The following is an 18,813-nucleotide window of genomic DNA, read 5'->3' on the forward strand; positions in this document are numbered from 1 at the left end:
AAATCACCTAAAAAGGAATATAATTAACGTGTCTACCTGGTAAAGCACGGGAATATGGAATAGGAGAAGTTTAACCCCGTTCATTATTACACATATATTATTTGATATTATTTCTACTTGTGCGCCAGTGCTCTGAGAGTTGATAATTCCTGGGGATATAATTATCTCCTACCCTTCCTATATTGTATGTCGAAAAGTTCTGTATCTATTCTGTGGCATCGACTGTTCCGCTTTAAGGTTCAACACAGCCTATCTGAGGCTTATCTGTCATTTGAATTGTCAAAAGTTTTTATTCCGTCATTCCGACATTGAATAATCTTTCTCTTTTGTAATTGTGACAACGGTAGGAAGAGGTTGCTGAAACCAAAATGTAAGTAATCTGAAAACATCTTAGTAATTCATTAATTTTGATGCTATTATTTTATTTAATCTTTACAATTAATTGCTTATTCAATTAAAAATATATTTATTTTAACACGTTGGCTGCTGAAAACACAACGTTTGTGTTTGATAACTACGTAACGCGTGTGCGGCTCGAACACGCTAGGCGTGTTAAAATAAATGTACCTACAAGGATGCGGCCGAACACGCTGGGCGTGTTTTTTCGGCGTTCTGCGAGTGCGGCAAACACAAACGCTGTGTTGTTTAAATATACTGTTAGAGCGGCCTTTACGCAACAAGTGTGTTATACGTTACCGCAAGTACGTTTTATTAAATATTAGTTAAACGTTAACGCAATTACGTTTTATTATATATTAGACAGTATACCTACTTAAAATTCGTTGTTTTGTGAGTTATCTAATCATTATACATGAGTGTTTTTCTTAATAATTCCCATGCCATCGAGAGAATCGACCATCACACGTATAACTAACAAGTTCATATAAAAAACATGTTTTCGACCAAATATTTGCAACAATAGTATAATACCATCGATCACTAAATAATACCCACCTAGATAATTGCATTGTTTTAAAATATTTTATAGGGACGCGAAATAGATATTGATATCGATATAGGATCGTCGTCCTATATTTTAGCATACTCTACAATGTTTTTCTGCAATAAAGGTATCCGCAACATAAGTTTGACGTCTATTTGTATATTTTTTAATATTTGTACGCCTGAGTTCGCCTGCACTATTTTCATTGGTATCGGTATCGTCAATAATTTATTTTATAAATATCGGTTTGCATTCCATTATACCGACAGAATTACAAAACGATGCATCCGCATCCTTATTTTTTCTTATCTTCTTAAATAAACGTTATCGGTGCGGCCAGCGGTACCAATAAACTACTCAGGAATGAGTTACTATTGTTTCGAATTTAAAAGTAAATTTAACAATGGTTCTGTATATTTACTGGAAGGATTATTATATTTAAAATGCATATTATTTTAAAATTTGCTTCTTTGTCGGCAATCCGCATTCGTATGTAAGTAGGTATTTAATACTGTTTTTTTACTTATTTATTTATCATGATTCCTAAATGACATTCACAAGTTACACACAGGTTGACGTTGCCGCGATTTTGAATATAGTAAAATAGTGTACCTACCAGATGTAAAGCCACTATATTTAAAGCTCTTTAGAAAATGATTAATTTTGAAAAAAAGAAAATCTGTGTTGACTACATTAAAGTTTTATTCTATTTTATCCAACAAAAAAATACAAATTGCTATTCAAATGCGACAAGTGTTGGGTTTTCATGTTGTTCAATAAATAAATGAGAAAATACGAGTGATGTAATAACACACCTGTTGCGTAAAGGCCGCATAGCTGTCGCGATAAGTTTAAACACGCCAGGCGTGTGGGGCCGCATGCTCGTAGCGCCTGTTTCGAATACGCTTCACCAGTGCTGAAAACACGCCTAGCGTGTAATCCTGCCGCGCTCGTGTACCGTATTTGTTAATGTTAGGCAGCAGTCAACGTGTTAAGTATAGTCGATCACATTCGGAACGCTGTATCAAGCGGTATCCAAACCATGGTGATTAATTTGTGTTATTTCCTACTTTCAGGTCGAAGGTATCGCGTGATACGCTTTACGAGTGCGTAAATGCCGTCCTCGAGACATCCAAGGAAAAGAAGCGTAATTTCTTGGAGACTGTCGAACTTCAAATTGGTCTGAAGAACTATGACCCACAGAAGGACAAACGTTTCTCCGGCACCGTCAAGTATGTTTACCTGGAAAGAGCTTTATTGTGGACATAATTATTATGGACATCTTCACAAACAATTTTGAAATTTCTCACGTGACTGACACGTTTTAATTCGTAATTCGTCCTTTGTAACCTCTCGCGCAAAGACTAAAAGGTCCTAGACCTAAACCTAAAGTACTAGTCTTTAAGAAATATTGCGTTATCAAAACAGATTTTAGAACAACTTTATCACTTTGTATATTAGCTGTAGAATTTCTATTCAATACTCGTTGATCTCAGTTATAAACCCAATTAAAGGAAAACATTTCACTTTCATGCTGCTCACAACTTATGAGCAGCGTGGTTGTACCAAGGGTTAAGGCCTTAGGACATATACAAATACATTACAGTTTGTATATTATGATGTTTGAAAATAGGTAGATGTCTATATTTGCCACAATATTGTATCTGGACAGGGAGTCAGTGGTAACTGACGGGACTCCACCCAGAGTCTTTAAATAACGGGTAGGTTTGCTTTGGCTCACCGACCTAGTATAGAAATGTAAAACTTAAGGACCTGTGGTAAGACTAATGTACAATCAATTTTGATGTTGTAGAACTAATTTTTATTTTGGGATTATAAAATATTTAATAATATATTGCAATGGTGTGCACAGGGTTTATGATCAGAGTAGGCGAAAATTAAGAACATGAACATTCAATAAAAAATCTTCTCAAAGTTCGGTATTTATGAAAATTAGCAATAATAGTAAAAAATGTGTAGTTATACAAATAACTTTTGATTTACTTTCTACGTTTCTGTACAAAGGACCATATTCTTTAATTGTTAAGTAACAATTCTTTATTGTTGGTTAGGTTTTTGAAACAAAATACATAAAAAATATTACCTAATTCAGGGACACCAATAATCATAATTTCTTATTAATCCTTAGTTTTAAGATTAAATGATGATTTTTTGATTGCATGTATTATCTGACAATTGATGATATTTTTCACTGATTTTTAATTATGAATCTAATTACAAATGTTTGCTTATAAAATATTAATTTTATAAAAAATTCTTACAGGCTAAAGTTTATCCCAAGGCCTAAAATGCAGGTGTGTGTATTGGGGGACCAGCAGCATTGTGATGAGGCAAAAACCTTGACCGTTCCTTGTATGGATGCTGAAGCTTTAAAGAAACTTAACAAGAACAAGAAACTGGTCAAGAAACTAGCCAAGAAGTAAGTAAAATAGTGTAAAGTCCTTGATATCCAAAGAGCGGACATGTATTTGCAACAGACAACTAATGAGTAACAGCACATTAATAAATGTATCATTCTATGAGCTGAGTTTATTTCAAACAATAAAAAAAAAAAAAATTTATTAAGTATATTTTTTTCGATTTGCTATTATCTTAAAAAGTTTCATTTGCTTAAAAACAAGCTGAAAATTTGAAGTTTAAATATGTACCGCTCACTCTTAGTACAATTTCTTAATTTATTTTTAGATATGATGCTTTCCTTGCTTCCGAGTCCCTCATCAAGCAGATCCCTCGTCTGTTGGGCCCTGGTCTTAACAAGGCTGGCAAGTTTCCTGGTCTCCTCTCCCACCAGGAGTCTATGACAGCGAAGATAGATGAGGTTAAGGCTACAATCAAATTCCAAATGAAGAAGGTAATAACAATATACTTTGTCGTCTCACTAGCCTAGAACTAGAAATATTTGAATAAATTGCGAGAATTAGTTGTGGAGATACCATTGTAATGTTTTAATTTGCAAGAATGCGATTAGTGTATAATTTCTTTATACAACCTGTTGTGCTGGAAAAAAGTTGTCAAATCATTCCTTAATTTATGTATTTTATTTATTTCAGGTATTATGTCTCTCGGTAGCTGTTGGCCATGTTGATATGACTCCAGATGAGCTTGCACAAAATGTGCACCTGTCAATCAATTTCTTAGTGTCCCTCTTGAAAAAACACTGGCAGAATGTGCGCTCACTGCATATGAAATCCACTATGGGGCCACCCCAGAGATTGTACTAATTCATTGTAATAAAACTTGACTAAGAAAATTCTAATGGTATTATTTTACAAAGTTCAATTCAAAAATTTTACAGTAATGCGTAAAAGTGCGAATTAGCTGCAAAACAGGTAATATAATGAAAACTAAAATTTAGCTGTTTAAGAGACATAAAATACGCTATTCTCACATAATATAATTACCACTCACTTCCATGAAACCCATTTACGCCCACTGTCCCCATTCGACCCCATCCGCTGTGATATGTAAATATGCGTGTTCCGGAGTTGAACCATATTACTGTACATATTGATAGTGAGGATCAACTATACCTATAATAAAACTAATTGGAAGATTTCTGCACATTTAATCGAGACTTGAGTCCAAAACAGATTTTTATTTAATTTTGTGTCTGTCCGCATCACGCGAAAACTATTAACCCTTAAATGCATGATTTTATTTTTAGACCGAGAAAAAATATATGTTGGAGCCATGAATATGCTGATTTAGGGAAAAATAATAAAAAAAATAGTTTTTTTTATTTTCATAGCTATTTTTATTAAAAACCATTTGTTGCAGAACTACAACACTATGCACTCACTAGACAATAACTACATATGAAAATTTTTAAAACAATTTTTGGTTGTGGTAAGACAAAGAGCTACTCCACACTTCTCACACCTGTTTTGCGTGTATCCCTTGCATCCAGGCATTTTGCATCTGCTGCGAACACAATTACCAGGCCAGTGACCAACATTATCAGTCCTTATGTCCTAAGGAGGAATATGTTGAGCTGGTCCTCTCCTTTTTTTTGCTTGTATTTCCATTTCAACACTGTTGCTGGTACTTGGCCTTCCTCTTTTGTTGCAGAGTTCAAATGAGTTATTTACTTTGGCTAATACCTCAGCTAGTTCCAGTCTATAGTTACATAGGTTTAGAACTGATGAATTGGCTTCAGTTGTTTTTAAATTTTTATACACAGCCAAGAATTTATTACCGTCATGTCCAATAAGTGGTAAAAGATACGAAGATACCACTTTCGGCTTCTCATTGCAATTCGGTACCTCCCAATAAAGCTATCCATTAGGTCCACTCCGCCCATTAGGGCATTATATTCCTTTATTATATGTGGGCATAAAATTTTAATTCTAGTCTTATTTGCCTTGTCAAATCTTTCTACTTGGCCCACAGGTTCAGCTCCAACATATGAAGATAGAAAAGTTACAACTTTATTGTCCTTCCAAGTAACTGCTGTCAAATCAATACCGTCAAATTCAGTCATCTGCTCTTCATAAGTTCCACGAGGAACAGATTTCTTCATCATTGTTTTTTTGTCCGGCAGTTTGCAGTTCACTAGCCTGTTAGATTGCACAGTACCTAGGCTATAGATTCCTTGTTTGGCAAGATAGGTAACTAAAGGTACAGAGGTGTAAAAATTATCAAAATAAATTATATGATTTATATGCCTTGGGACACCTCTAGCAAGCCGGACTACAACATTTCCCACTGGCCCAAAATCTGGTTCATCTGGAAGCCGTTCATTCTCTTGGCCAGTATATATTTCAAATTTATGAGCATAACCTTTCACGCTGCACATCACATATAATTTAAACGGATTTTAATTAAACTCAGTATAGTGTTAGCTGATATTCTGGGTCAACATATAGGACATTTTTATCCCGAGAAATGGGAAGAATTTTTTATCAATTTTACTTCATAGCTCGATTGAATTTGAACCGATTTTAATATTTTTTTGACGTCCACTTCTACTATCAAGCATGTATCTGTAAGATCTGATAAATATTGTCGGAGATAAAGGATATAACTCTTCACAGATAACAGCAAGTCGCAAGGCATATGGGACAACAATCTAATGCATGCGTACCATCCTGCTAATATTATAAATGCGAAAGTTTGTAAAAATGGATGGATGGATGTTTGTTACGCTTTAACACCACAAGGAATAAACCGATTTGGCAGACAGTCTGGAATAGCTCATAGGCATCTTTTTATCTCGGAAAAGTAAACTGCACATACAGGATCGCTAGCATCACTAAATGCGGGCATTTGTCTTTTAAAATCCGCGCAACGGAGTTTTAGATTGACGCAGTTTTTTTCGATAGGCATAGTTGAGGACCTGAAAAGTGACGAAGGTTACTTTTTAATCATTCCAGAAAAACAAGCGGCAGCGTGCGTGCGCATGTGTATGTGTCTGTTGTGTGATGACATTCCTATCATGATATTAATCCTTATCCAACTAAATAGTTTTACAATTAAAATTGATAATGTACCATCAATTTTGTAAATTCCTCTATTATTCAAAATTTGAACTACCGTTTAACGAAGGGTACGGAAATGCTAAAAGCAAGAAAATGCCGAGGGACGCGGTCTTCCGGCCGCGTATAAAGGACTTCACACGTCACATGACACGTACATTAACATACATAATATAATGTATGTTAATTTACGTGATTTTATTTCTATGAATAATCGATTTTTTTATAAATCATTCAATCAATTATTACTGATTTTTCATCTTCAACCCCCCAACATTGTTTGCTTTTTTTGGCCCAGAACCCAGAACGCGACAATCAATACTACATTAATGCCATCTATGCGTCTATGGTGGCATTCCTTCTGTGATTTTGAAACAGTTCAGTTTGATCAAACCGTAGATCGAGTCAAAGAACTGCACCAATATTTGGTTGATATGCCAACCAAATGTTGTGAAATGATTCGTTGGTGAAACATAATTTTTAAAACAAGCTGTTATTGCTGAACTCGTTGCCTACGGATTTTTAGTTTTTGAATAATTTAATTTATTTGAATAATTTGATTTATGTGAAAAAGATTTTAATTTCAACTCTTTAGCATTTGATTGTTCTTAAAACCTTAATTTGTGTTGATTATATAAGAATTTACTATTTATGTTATTCATTTTTAATTAATGAAACTATTGATATACTATTTATGGCGTTTATTTTGAAATTAATTGAGGTAAGAAGAAAACCCGATTAATTAAAAATCGATTTTTTATGTACAATGTCACACCCCTACCTGCAAATTCCTCTTTAAATTATTAAAATTTGAACTACCGTTTAAAAGTTACGGACGGGTACAGAAATGCTAAAAGCAAGAAAATGCCTGAATGCTAAAAGCATAAAGGACTTCACACACGGCAGCTATAATGTGTGTTAATGTACTCCACATGTATACATCCTGGGATGTATAGCTTTAAATTATCTTCACGTATCACACACACAACAGGTAATGTAATACACACATCACCATCTTGACCCAAAGTCAGCGTAGCTTGTGTTATGGGTACCAAGATGACTGACGATTATATTTATGAATAATATTCGCAAATACTTATAATTTACAGATATACACCCAGACACTGAAAAACATTCATGTTAATCACAAAAATATTTTCCAGTTTCGGGAATCCAATGTTGTAATAATATTGATCTGTCGAGGTACTTATTACTAAATTAAATCACATAATAAATTAGCACACAAAAAAATTTGTGATTATTTCCGAGAGTCAAGATTAACCTTTTCCAAACTCCATGGTCTAATTAACACAACAACAGTGGGAACAGATTGACTGGCTGTACTATTTGTGTCTCTGTCTATCACATAAACATTTTGAAAATCCGTTTCGAAGAGAGATGTTTAGTAAGTAGTAGTAGCATCTATCTATAGTAGTAAGTATCTATCCTTACGCGTTACGCTGCACAAACAAAAAGAGATAAACTATAGATTCACTAAAATCGGCTGGATTTGTATATGCGATCGAAGTAGAGTCGCTTATTGTATATAAAAACAAAATTGATTTTTTTTTTAGTTATAACTATTTTATTTTTCTATTAGTAAATTCAAATTTTCTTTATTCATGTAGGCCTATCACAGGCACTTATGAAGCGTTCATACATAAATGTTTACATAATTGTAAGGGGATGGTGATAACTTCGTTCGCCAACTTAAACCTAAAGCTACGAGGGTTCCAAACGCGCCCTGGTCTAAGTAGAGCCCACAACAAACTTAGCCGGGTAAACATTTTTTTTTGTTATCATCATCTCACAGTAAATTTATATTCAGCTATGAGGCTAGAGCAATTCACACCCAAGCTTTTTTATCGTTTAAGTAATCCTTAATATTATAATAGGATTTTTCTGTAAGCTTACGTTTTATATAAACTTTGAACTTATTGAGAGACATCTCAAAGATTTCATTTGGTAATTTGTTATAAAATAAAATACAATTGCCCTTAAATGAATTTGCAATTTTGTGTAGCCTAGTAAACTGCACAGTGAGTTTATTTTTGCTTCTAATGTTTACATTGTTACAGTCCATTTTATTTTTAAATTTTGTTATATTTTTATGGACATAAATTAAATTTTCATATATGTACTGACTATGCACTTCTTTAAATTTATCCCTTAATGACTCTTTTGGGCCCATTTTATATATCGCACGAACAGCCCTCTTCTGCAGGACGAAAAAAGAATTTATATCAGCAGCATTACCCCATAATAAAACGCCGTAGGACATAATGCTGTGAAAATAACTAAAATACACAAGCCTAGCAGTCTCTATATTTGACATATGACGAATCTTTTTTACCGCGTATGCTGCAGAACCAAGTCTGTTCGCTAAATTATTTATATGTGGGCCCCATTGAAGCTTAGCATCTAACGTTATTCCTAAAAAGCTTGTCGTATCCACCAAATCTAACTCTTAATCTTATTAAGTTGTGCAATGGTTTTTACTTGTTTAACATTCGGTAACTGGTGAATTTTATACTCTTTTCCGTTAAGAGCTAAGTTATTAGCCTCAAACCATTGTACTACTTTAGCGAGACATATGTTTACATCGTCAAGATTTGTTTCACGTCGTTTAATTTCAAACATCAATGATTTATCATCAGCAAAGAATACTATCCCGTGATTGTCCTCAGCAAGGTAAGGAAGTCATTCATGTAAATGAGGAAAAGAAAAGGTCCTAATATAGATCCCTGGGGGACACCAATTTTCACAAATGACCCGTTAGACCGCTTTAATTTTTTTTAATTCTATCATTAAGATAGGAAATCATTTGTATACTTTATCCTGGGGAAAGGGCCTGGTGGCTTGAGATACAAGTCTACCTAGTTCAAGCATCAGTCCCCACATTATAAATGTGTAACAAAATAGCCCGTAAGCAACATTATATTGTACTCGTACTTATAAGTAATGTAGAGAAATAAATAAATCATTCATTCATTCATTAAATCTAGAGCTATGACCCGAATTCCATAGTGGTGTAATTTCCTGATCAATGTTTCATGTTCTACACAATCGAAAGCCTTGGACAAGTCAAAGAAGACGCCAAGTGCGTCCCGTGACTTCTCCCAGGCTTCAAATATATTTTTTACTAACTCAACACCAGCATCGGTTATTGAGCGACCACGTGTAAAACCAAATTGCTGCCCATGCAATAAAGCGACCACGTGTAAAACCAAATTGCTGCCCATGCAATAAATCGTATAGCATGGTATGTACAGTCCACACTCCACAAAACTTATTAACTTATAACGAAATAAAATATCGCAGAAAACTGAGAATATCAGAATTATAAAAACAAGCTTTTTCGAAGTTTATTGTTTGCCCGACAAACGTCACTGACATTTCTTGGGCACAAAAACAGGCCTCGGTATCTCCGATAGGCCGTGTTTCGATCGATTTTAACATCATCCAACTCTGGAATTGTCACTCAGATTTCTGTAATCTGTCCTGTCACACATGTGACATGACTAATTTTACAAATGACGTTTCCATGTTATTTTAGTTGCAATTTGCATTGAGGTTACTGAATTCAAGAAATAAAATTAGGACCTCGGACTTTTTGTATAGGTAAAGATGAATCTTAACATTTCGGGTCTAAGTAAATTTATATGGAAATCGCAAACAGTGTCGGGTTTCGGGGTAAGTTGAAAAGACTTCAGTTAAGGTTTTGAATAGTTCGAACTTCGCTATTACATTTTTATCTCGTACAGTTTCAGCAGGTTAGGAATAAATGGGCAAATTGGTTAATGGTAAGGGACGTAAAGAGGCGGAGGATGAGCGCTGAACATTTTCTGGAAAGGACTAGAATAAACGCCTTAAGAAAAAACAATGTATTGCCCTTAGAGATCAGAGAACTGGCCGATAAGGAAATCAACAAGTTTGAAATGAATGCTATACCACTAAGGATCAATAACAGATGTGTTATAACATCAAGGTACACTGTTAATTATTTTTGTACTAAAGAACCCTAACCAGATTTTAAGCCAGTAATATACATAAATTGCAAACTTGCTCTGATAAAAAGCTGGATCCTTAACTTGTTTACTTATTTAATGTTAAAATCATTTAAAATGTAATAATTCCAAATTTTAAGTTTTTTATAATTCTTTCTTTTACCTTTTGGAAGCTTTTCATCCAGAAATATACAATATTTCATCAATTATAAGATGTCAGCTTGAAGTAACAGTACTTGTAAGCTAAGCCAGTAGAAAATATAATTTTATAAATTATTTTCAATAAAATTGAAATATTATTAATTACTATATAATAGTAGTAGGAATGTGCAAAGAATATGAATGACTAGTCAATGCATTTCTCCATTAAAACTTTGCCACTGGCCAGAAGATTTTTAATGACATGTTTTGTTGTTTTTAGGCCACGCGGTATTGTCAAAGAATGGCGGATGAGTCGTATTGTCTGGAGACATCTGGCTGATTATAATAAGCTCTCAGGTGTACAGAGAGCTATGTGGGGTTAACCATAACCTAGGGCATTCTTTATACAATGAACTATTATGTAGGTAATTTGTTTTTTTTAGTTTTTAATTAGACCAATAAACATTGTTTTATATACCATTTTGATTTCATTTCTGATTTTTAGCCTAGCAAGGGCAGGAGACAAAAATTATGTCCTTGTAATAGGGATATAATAAATGTGTCTGCATGCAAGCACAGGAATATGGAATAGGAGAAGTTTACCCCTGTTTATTATTCCAAATTATTTACTTTTGTACCGGTTGCGCCAGTGCTCTGAGAGTTGTGGGAGAAGATAAATTTATATCCTTTCCCTGGGGATATAATTGTCCACTGCCTAAGCTAGCTGTGCAGGACAATAAAATCTTCTAAGGATAAAAATTTATCTTCTCACACATGCAGTGTGTAAATTATAATAATTGGGGGTAAAATTCTCCTATTCCATGTTCCCATGCTTTAGCAGGTAGACATGTTAATTATAACCCCTGGAATAGTGGCAGTGAATTTAGAATTACTTTTTTAGCCTTGCTCATATTGCTTTCAACTTTTGTTTGCCGCTATTGAACCAGTCTTGATGAATTTTGGCACACATGTAGCTTCAATCCTCATGCTGTGCGCTCGAGAAGCGTCACTACCCTTTAACCAATTGGTTGCATACAAAAACACAAACAATCTGAATGTTGTCAGTAACATAGCCAGTGTGTAAAGCATATTGAAGAATTATTGATAACAAAACAGGACACATATTGCATAGTGCTACAAATGTCAATCTCTCCACAAAGGTCAGGTATCAATTTTTTTTGCTAAAAAATTCTTTCACTATCTAAAAGGTTTAAACCAATAAGTGAATTATCTAAAAGGTTTAAACCAATAAGTGAATTCAATAATTCAAACATAGAACAATAAACAATCATGTGTGAACAATAAAAGAAAGTTTGAAATTTTTATTTTTTATATTATAAGTTTCCTTACAACTAAAGAAGCTTCATAAAGCTTACAATGGAATACCAAAGCCTTTATAAAAAGCTTTTTAGTCGAAAAGACCTGTAACAAACAAAGACAAAGAATTAGAATTTCTCTTTTTAGATGTATTTGGTAGTAAAACCAGCTTGGAATCTCAGCTTTATTTCTTCAATCATTAGTTTTCTGAAGCTAATACATTACAATCAGACATCATTGAGAAAACCTAAATGTTAATAAACACATTAAATCAATATCAATCTCTTGTGCCGGCCAATAGTGAAAACCATGAATTCTATATCACACAATGAATGTCAGCATATTAATTGCTGCAGTGCAGTGGACTAACAAGGCATTATATCTGTCTAGCAGGTGGCCCAATATTGAACATGGAAACTACAAAATAACAAATATTTAATATCAAAAAGTATGCTTTGAGACACAGTAATTATTTTTAAATTTCGCTACAGGTTAGCCCTTTAAATGCATTCTCAAAAGAAGATGTAGCCCTTGACGGCAGTGTAAATAAAGATGTGGTCTAGGATTAGACCTATACTCTTAATCAGTTTCTACAGTAAATCATACAGGAACGCTAAATCACTTGGCAGCGTGTCATTGTCAGCAAACCAGCCATATATGTGTAAATATTTGGTGTCTGGTGTATTTGGTTCAAGGCAAACCACTAAAATAATATTAAATGCCACCAATTAACAGAAATAGTAACTGAAGTTGATACTATTATTATAGATGGGACTCTTATAAAATATTATTTTAGAAATCAACAGACCTAGGGACAAGTTCTGAATAATCAAACAATATAAAAGTTTTATCACATACCGAAGCCCATGTCATCATCAGATTCCTCAGGTTCTTCTTCTTTCTTTTCCTCCTTGGCGGCTTCCGCTGCGGGAGCTGCAGCCGAGGCGGCTGCAGCGGGTGCACCACCAGCGGGTGCAGCACCCACACCGGAGCCAATGTTTGTGATCAGATCGCGAACATTGACGCCTTCCAACGCCTTAGCGAACAGACCGGGCCAGTATGGCTCCACGTCTACGTTGGCGGCTTTCAAGATGGTCGAAATTTTCTCACCCTGTAAACATAAATTAAAGAGTTTTTGGTTAACTTATTAAGTGTACCTACGAAATATAAATGAGTTTACAAACCTCGATGACCTACAAACTAATCACTTTTACTTTTTAATAATATATGTAGCTAGTTTTTAAGATGGAAATGGATATTTACGCAGCTATCTGAAGGTGTGTATGGTTTATGGTTATGTTCAGAAATATGCTATCAATACTTACCGTGACGGCAACATCATCATCAACCAGGATGAGAGCGGAGTAAACACAAGCTAATTCAGCCTTTGATGCCATTTTTTTATAATTTTAGTGCAAGTCGCCAAATGGCCTTAGCTCGAAGAGGACAAGCACGTTTGACTTGTAAACTTGAAGAGAGAAGAAAAATTGTTACATAGAATTTGTCAATGTCATGAAATGTCACAATGTATTAACGGTATAGTCTGTGGTTTAAGGATTAACAAACGAAGACAAAAAAATATTAGGAATCTATGATAATCAATGCTATCATAATGTTTCTGAGAAGAACAGTGAAGAGAAAGATGATTCAGAAATTGAAATTGTTCAGCCCCCCAGCGTCAGCTAGAAACCAATACCTTTTTTTTAGTTTGTAATTGAAAAAATAAACCACGTCGTATCCGATTTGAAACATTTTTTCACTATAGAAATTATATTCTCAGCGAGTAACCCATGCTAGGTTTAATTTCAGTAACAATAAGTGGTCAGCCTAAAATAATGGCAGATTTAAAGCAACTACGACACACACAACAGAATTCTGTAATATAAACCAAAAACGAAGAAAAAAGTCTAATGAACGTGCGCTGATTAAACGCTCTGTCATACGCAGCGTTACCAGAAGCAGAATGTTACTTTTCCTCGCCCTCGTCTTTCGATTTGTCGTTTAAGTTTCTAGACTGTTTTTTAACATAGGTAATGTCGATCGGGATAAGGGTAAGGCGACACGGTTCTGAATCCAATACTTTTTGGTTTTTGTGTCATAAAGTTATTGTGTCGTTTTTTCACTTAAATTAAGGTTATTTTTCTTTTCCCGTAAAAATGTTACATTTGACTATTTGCCACTGACAACATTATTCATACGGAGATACTTTAAAGTACATCATTAATCTGTGTAGAAGAGGTGTACAACAAAAATATTCGTCATAATTGATTGAAATTGATCAAACGTCCACCTAGTAATTAATAGGTAGTCTGGCTCGCAGGTTTATTGATTTAAATTATGTTCTTTTAAAAAAGTATTTTGATTTATTTATACAAAATAAAACTGAATTTCATTGAATTTTATACCTAATAGCGCAACCCTTCTTCTTTGTACTGTTTTCTAGATAAACCCAGAAAATTAATTTAAATGGCATCATCTTCAATTCTTATAAAAGCGACAGGTTTATCTAAATAGCAAACGAAATGGGAAACATTAATTGTAAAGCCCACAAGCCCGAATTACAGTAGCGTGGTGGGTCCATTTACTCGTTCTCGTGCCAAGGAGTGAAGTTATAATTAATGATTATCTTTATAAATGTATCAAAGCAAATATTTCAAAATAAAAATATTCTGCGGACATCGTGCCACTAAAGATGGTTCTGTAGGCATGGCATGCGCGCCGATAATAATAAATAAATAATGTCTTATCTATCTCGTCTATCTTTATAGAAGAACAACGAGTAAACAGGCACCCAGAGATAATTGTATCGTGTAATATTAGGCCCGCCCACAGTCAATACTATTGATAATTTAAAATGTATTACAGATTTTTTAACAATACTTCAATGCGCCACACTCAGGCAATATTAATGTGTATTTAATTATTAGTATACACGTGATTTGGGCCGTCAATATCTGTGTAGCCCCTGCGCTGCTGAACATTGGTACAAAGGTAGTGTTTTAAATCCGGCGAAATAAGTTCCGGGGTTCTTTTCCAGGATTAAAGTGTTCTGTGGCTTCAAAGGTCATTATTCACGTAATTTTAATAATCCCGCCGAAACCGATAGTTTTCCTGGGATCCTTTGTAAAGGATGTGATATAATGTATAATGCCAAATTTCATCAATATCGGTGTAGCGCTTGAGCCGAACATCGGCAAGAAATTTACTTACCGACAGCGGTGATAGCCTGGTTAGGACGTCGACTTTTCTTTCAGGTGGCCGAGTTCGAACCCTGTCTGCGCACCTCTTTAACGGTAAAGCAATACATCGTGGAATTCTGCATGCCTGAGTGCTCTATAACGATTAACGTTCCCAGTCGTGTGAAGTCTTCGGCCAAAACCGTTATGGTTGTTATTGATGTTGATATAAAATTAAATGCTGGCAACGGGAAGCACGTTGCGACTGGCGAAGCGTACTAAGCGTATACGTTATAACGAGCATGCCAAGGTGCAGTGGCAACAGGCGATTTGTCACGTGGCCAGCACATTCATATGGATTTCATTTTGATTTGAAATTTTCTATTAAACATTTTCTATTAAAATTCAAATTTTAAGGTTTGTTCTGGAGAAAATGAGGTTCTTGGCTATATTTTAAGTTCCTACAGCTAAATAAAAAAGAAAAGAAAATAAGCACTTGATATATTTTACAATTCATAAACATTGACAACTAGGACACTTTACAAAATAACTATTCACATCAAATAAATTTTTAAAGCTTATCATTAGGTTCACATACGTAACAACAATAAAAAATTCAATAAAAAAAACATAAGTAAAAGGCCATAAGAAATAAGTAAACTTAAGGAATTAATTTAAATATAATATGTATCTGCTATATTGTACTTTACAATAAAAGCTTATAATTTTGAAAATACTCTAAGCAAAGCTATCTTTGGAATGTTAAAGATCCTACAGGTCCCAAGAGAATAAGTGATGTTTTACCAACATATCTCGTACACCCTCTTTTAGTGGTTGGTTTTGTGTATCTTTTTTCAATGGCAGCTCCCAATCTGGATTTAAATTAAATCCAAATTGTGATAGGATTCTTAGTTCACACTTTATCTGCACCCAACCAGGAGAGTTTATAAAAGACCAGGGATGATACCATTTTTGTACAACATCAACACAAGAACACAGCACCTCCAACCATAAATGTAATGCTTCTTCATTCAATCCCATACATATCAATGTGCGTAACTTGACATCCATCTGAGCATGGGCATTGTCATGTGACAGGTTAATAGCTTGCACACATCTGTACAGCAATTCTTCTGGTGTAAGTACTTTACCATCTTCATCTAAACGATAGGTTTTGCAAAGAACTAAACGACTGTACACTGAATTGAAGTCCTTTTCTACCTCTCTGGAAGATGCTTCCTCTATAAATAGCCATGGATGACATGGTCCATCTAAGAAACTAGGTTTTTTAATACCATGTAGAAGTACCCTTTTAAATGCAGGAGCTAGCACACCCCTAACTAAATGAGCGGCTTTTTCTGTAACTGAATCATCACCAGCTCTGCTATATTTGACTCCTTTTTCATCTAATAATTTAACAAATCTTGCTGGGAACCATCCTCTTAGGCCATTTAACTCACCAATCCAACAGTGTTCATCTCTTGAGCTGATGACTTCTATAACATCATTTTTCCTAAAACCAAGTTCATCACCATCCCGCCTTTCAAAGTCCAGCAAAGCTTTAGCTCTGCGTCTTTTGCTTCTTGAAACATTAACATACCTTTCTCTGTCAGCTGCATGACTTTGCATAGTATAATCTGCAGTTAGTTGAACATCAGACGCCAATTGAGGTTCGAGGGCAAGAAAGTGACGAGCAACTTGCAATATTGCCTCCCGGAGATCAACGAGAATTTCTGTTTGCTTCACATTCTTAGAAACAGCATCTTCATTATTTGTATCATCGCCAAACAATATAGTCTGAATTACAGATTTGCTTCGTTTTATTTGACGTCTTTGCAGTTGTTGTTTTGGAAGATTTGGCACTGCATTTGGATTTCCTACCAGTGCACCCTGATCAGCCATTAGATAAGCCAAGTGTCTTCTTCTATGAGTTTCAATCAATGCTGGACTTAATGTATCGCCACAGACCTCATCTATGGTTTTTATTAAAAGATCTACATCATCAATTTCACCAGGTATATCTGATAGTGTGTTGAAAATCTGAGCAGAATTGGATATTTCAGTGAATCTGTTCTCTTTTATCTTCAACATTGCTAAGGTGGCTTTGAACAGTACAATGGAGCCATCTAAAAAGAAAAGATCCCAAATCCTAAGTAGTATTTTCATGTGGACAATATTTGCATACAAAGTGAGGAACCAGTGCATTGTAATAAGGGACAGCTCAATGTCATGTGCGTTTAGTACTTGATCAATACCTGGTAAATATGTGGAGATCAAGCTCCTAAGAACCTTTTGATCGGCCTGTATGCCAATCAATGTGGAAGAGTAATAAGATGCTGGCAAGAGGTCTTCCACAGTGGTACACATAATCCAAAATGCTTCTTCTTCCTCCATAAGCAACAATAGCGATGCAGCAATCATACCAGTACCCTGGCAATAACCAATATCTGGATATAACCAAGCTAACGCTCTAAGGATTCTCCTTAGTCTCGGGACTCCTGTACTGGTGGGATGGGAGAAACATACATTGTTCGGCAATATCTGCACTAGGTCTTTCTCTATTTGTTTACTAGTGACTAATCCATCATCACTTGATGCCCTTACAATTTCATGATAAGTAATTTCTGTTGTAGCTCGCTTTTTGTTGGCGCCGCAGAGATGCATCCAAACTTGGGGCCGTAATGAATGTGGGACACCATCTTTCACCATTCTCTGAAGTTTATCTGTCTTCTCTAACCTGCTTTCATTTTCTGAAAAATTTATTTCCTTACTGTAAAATTCCCACTGAAGACGATGCTGGTCATCTTCTACAAACACATTTGCTAGTAACTTGTTGGAGCTTTGTTCAGGGCCGTCTTCTTCATCTACACAGAAACCAAACTCGTCAAATCTATAGTCAGGGAGCCCACCATGTCCATCTGATTCTGGCTGTGCCAGTTTTGCCATGATATCTTGGGGCACCATACTTGGTGTTAGGGCAGAAAACGGTCCCCCAGGTGCTGGCAGAAGTTCATCGGCGACGTTCATGCCCCGAATTACATCAATAATATCTTCTGGATCGTCATCCGCTAACGCTGCACTAATTTTTCGTTCGTGTTCTTCACGGCCTACATATCCCACATGATCGCGTGAGCTAAATAGAGACTTAGCCAGATCCATTTTTTTGTTAAAATAATTTACATCAACTTGATCACGTATACAATGTAAAAAACAATGTTATTTTCTTTGTAATTTGTGCATCCTGAAACACATTCGAGGCCAAAGACTCCAAAGAGTATAAAACACAAGTATAAAATTTCAACTTTGCTTGACAAAATAGGCAGGCGGAAAAATTATCAATGTATCGGCAACAATTTGAATTGATTTATCCGCTGTGCGCATGCTTTTCCTTCTCCTCAATATTTCTTAGATAGACCTGTTATAAAATATTGGGTATTAAAAAGGATAAATTACTACAATATACTTCCTAAAACTTTAAGTTAAGTCCTAGTTTTGATATAAAGGATATCGACTTTGTGACGCTTCTGGCATCCTAATTACAAATATAATATATAAACACAATATCATCATAAAAAAAAGACAATCTAATGAATGAATATGGAAGTAGAACCCAAAGCCGTAAATATATTTATATTTAAAAAAAAAAGACGTAAAAATCGATAATGTTTTAATTTTTAACCTGTGGTTATCTTATTACACGATTAACGATTTTCCAGCTTTTCACTGTACCTCTG

The 18,813-nt window shown here is 34.8% G+C and overlaps 4 protein-coding genes across 4 annotated transcripts; 2 read left to right on the forward strand and 2 right to left on the reverse strand.

The window, feature by feature from the left end:
* The first annotated feature begins 218 nt into the window (after positions 1-218).
* Positions 219-4,215, forward strand: LOC120637906 (60S ribosomal protein L10a). Its single transcript, XM_039909965.1, has 5 exons — positions 219-370; positions 2,020-2,175; positions 3,228-3,383; positions 3,650-3,815; positions 4,015-4,215. Coding segments are annotated over exons 1-5 (651 nt in total). The 5' UTR covers positions 219-368; the 3' UTR covers positions 4,186-4,215.
* Positions 4,216-9,936: 5,721 nt separating this feature from the next.
* LOC120637857 (28S ribosomal protein S14, mitochondrial) lies at positions 9,937-11,064 on the forward strand. The gene is made up of 3 exons (XM_039909895.1): positions 9,937-10,131; positions 10,203-10,426; positions 10,867-11,064. Exons 1-3 carry the CDS (start codon positions 10,066-10,068, stop codon positions 10,967-10,969), a joined length of 393 nt encoding a protein of 130 aa, XP_039765829.1. The 5' UTR covers positions 9,937-10,065; the 3' UTR covers positions 10,970-11,064.
* An 817-nt stretch (positions 11,065-11,881) lies between these two features.
* On the reverse strand, positions 11,882-13,407 carry LOC120623388 (60S acidic ribosomal protein P1). The gene is made up of 3 exons (XM_039889394.1): positions 13,229-13,407; positions 12,762-13,014; positions 11,882-12,008 (listed from the first exon to the last, which is right to left on the reverse strand). The coding sequence occupies exons 1-3, from the start codon at positions 13,298-13,300 to the stop codon at positions 11,995-11,997; spliced, it is 339 nt and encodes a 112-aa protein (XP_039745328.1). The 5' UTR covers positions 13,301-13,407; the 3' UTR covers positions 11,882-11,994.
* A 2,197-nt stretch (positions 13,408-15,604) lies between these two features.
* Positions 15,605-18,572, reverse strand: LOC120637933 (small G protein signaling modulator 3 homolog). The gene has a single exon (XM_039910003.1). The coding sequence runs from the start codon at positions 18,236-18,238 to the stop codon at positions 15,851-15,853; it is 2,388 nt and encodes a 795-aa protein (XP_039765937.1). The 5' UTR covers positions 18,239-18,572; the 3' UTR covers positions 15,605-15,850.
* Positions 18,573-18,813: the final 241 nt, after the last annotated feature.

Source organism: Pararge aegeria, chromosome 4 (genome assembly GCF_905163445.1).
Source record: "Pararge aegeria chromosome 4, ilParAegt1.1, whole genome shotgun sequence".
Classification (NCBI taxonomy): domain Eukaryota; kingdom Metazoa; phylum Arthropoda; class Insecta; order Lepidoptera; family Nymphalidae; genus Pararge; species Pararge aegeria.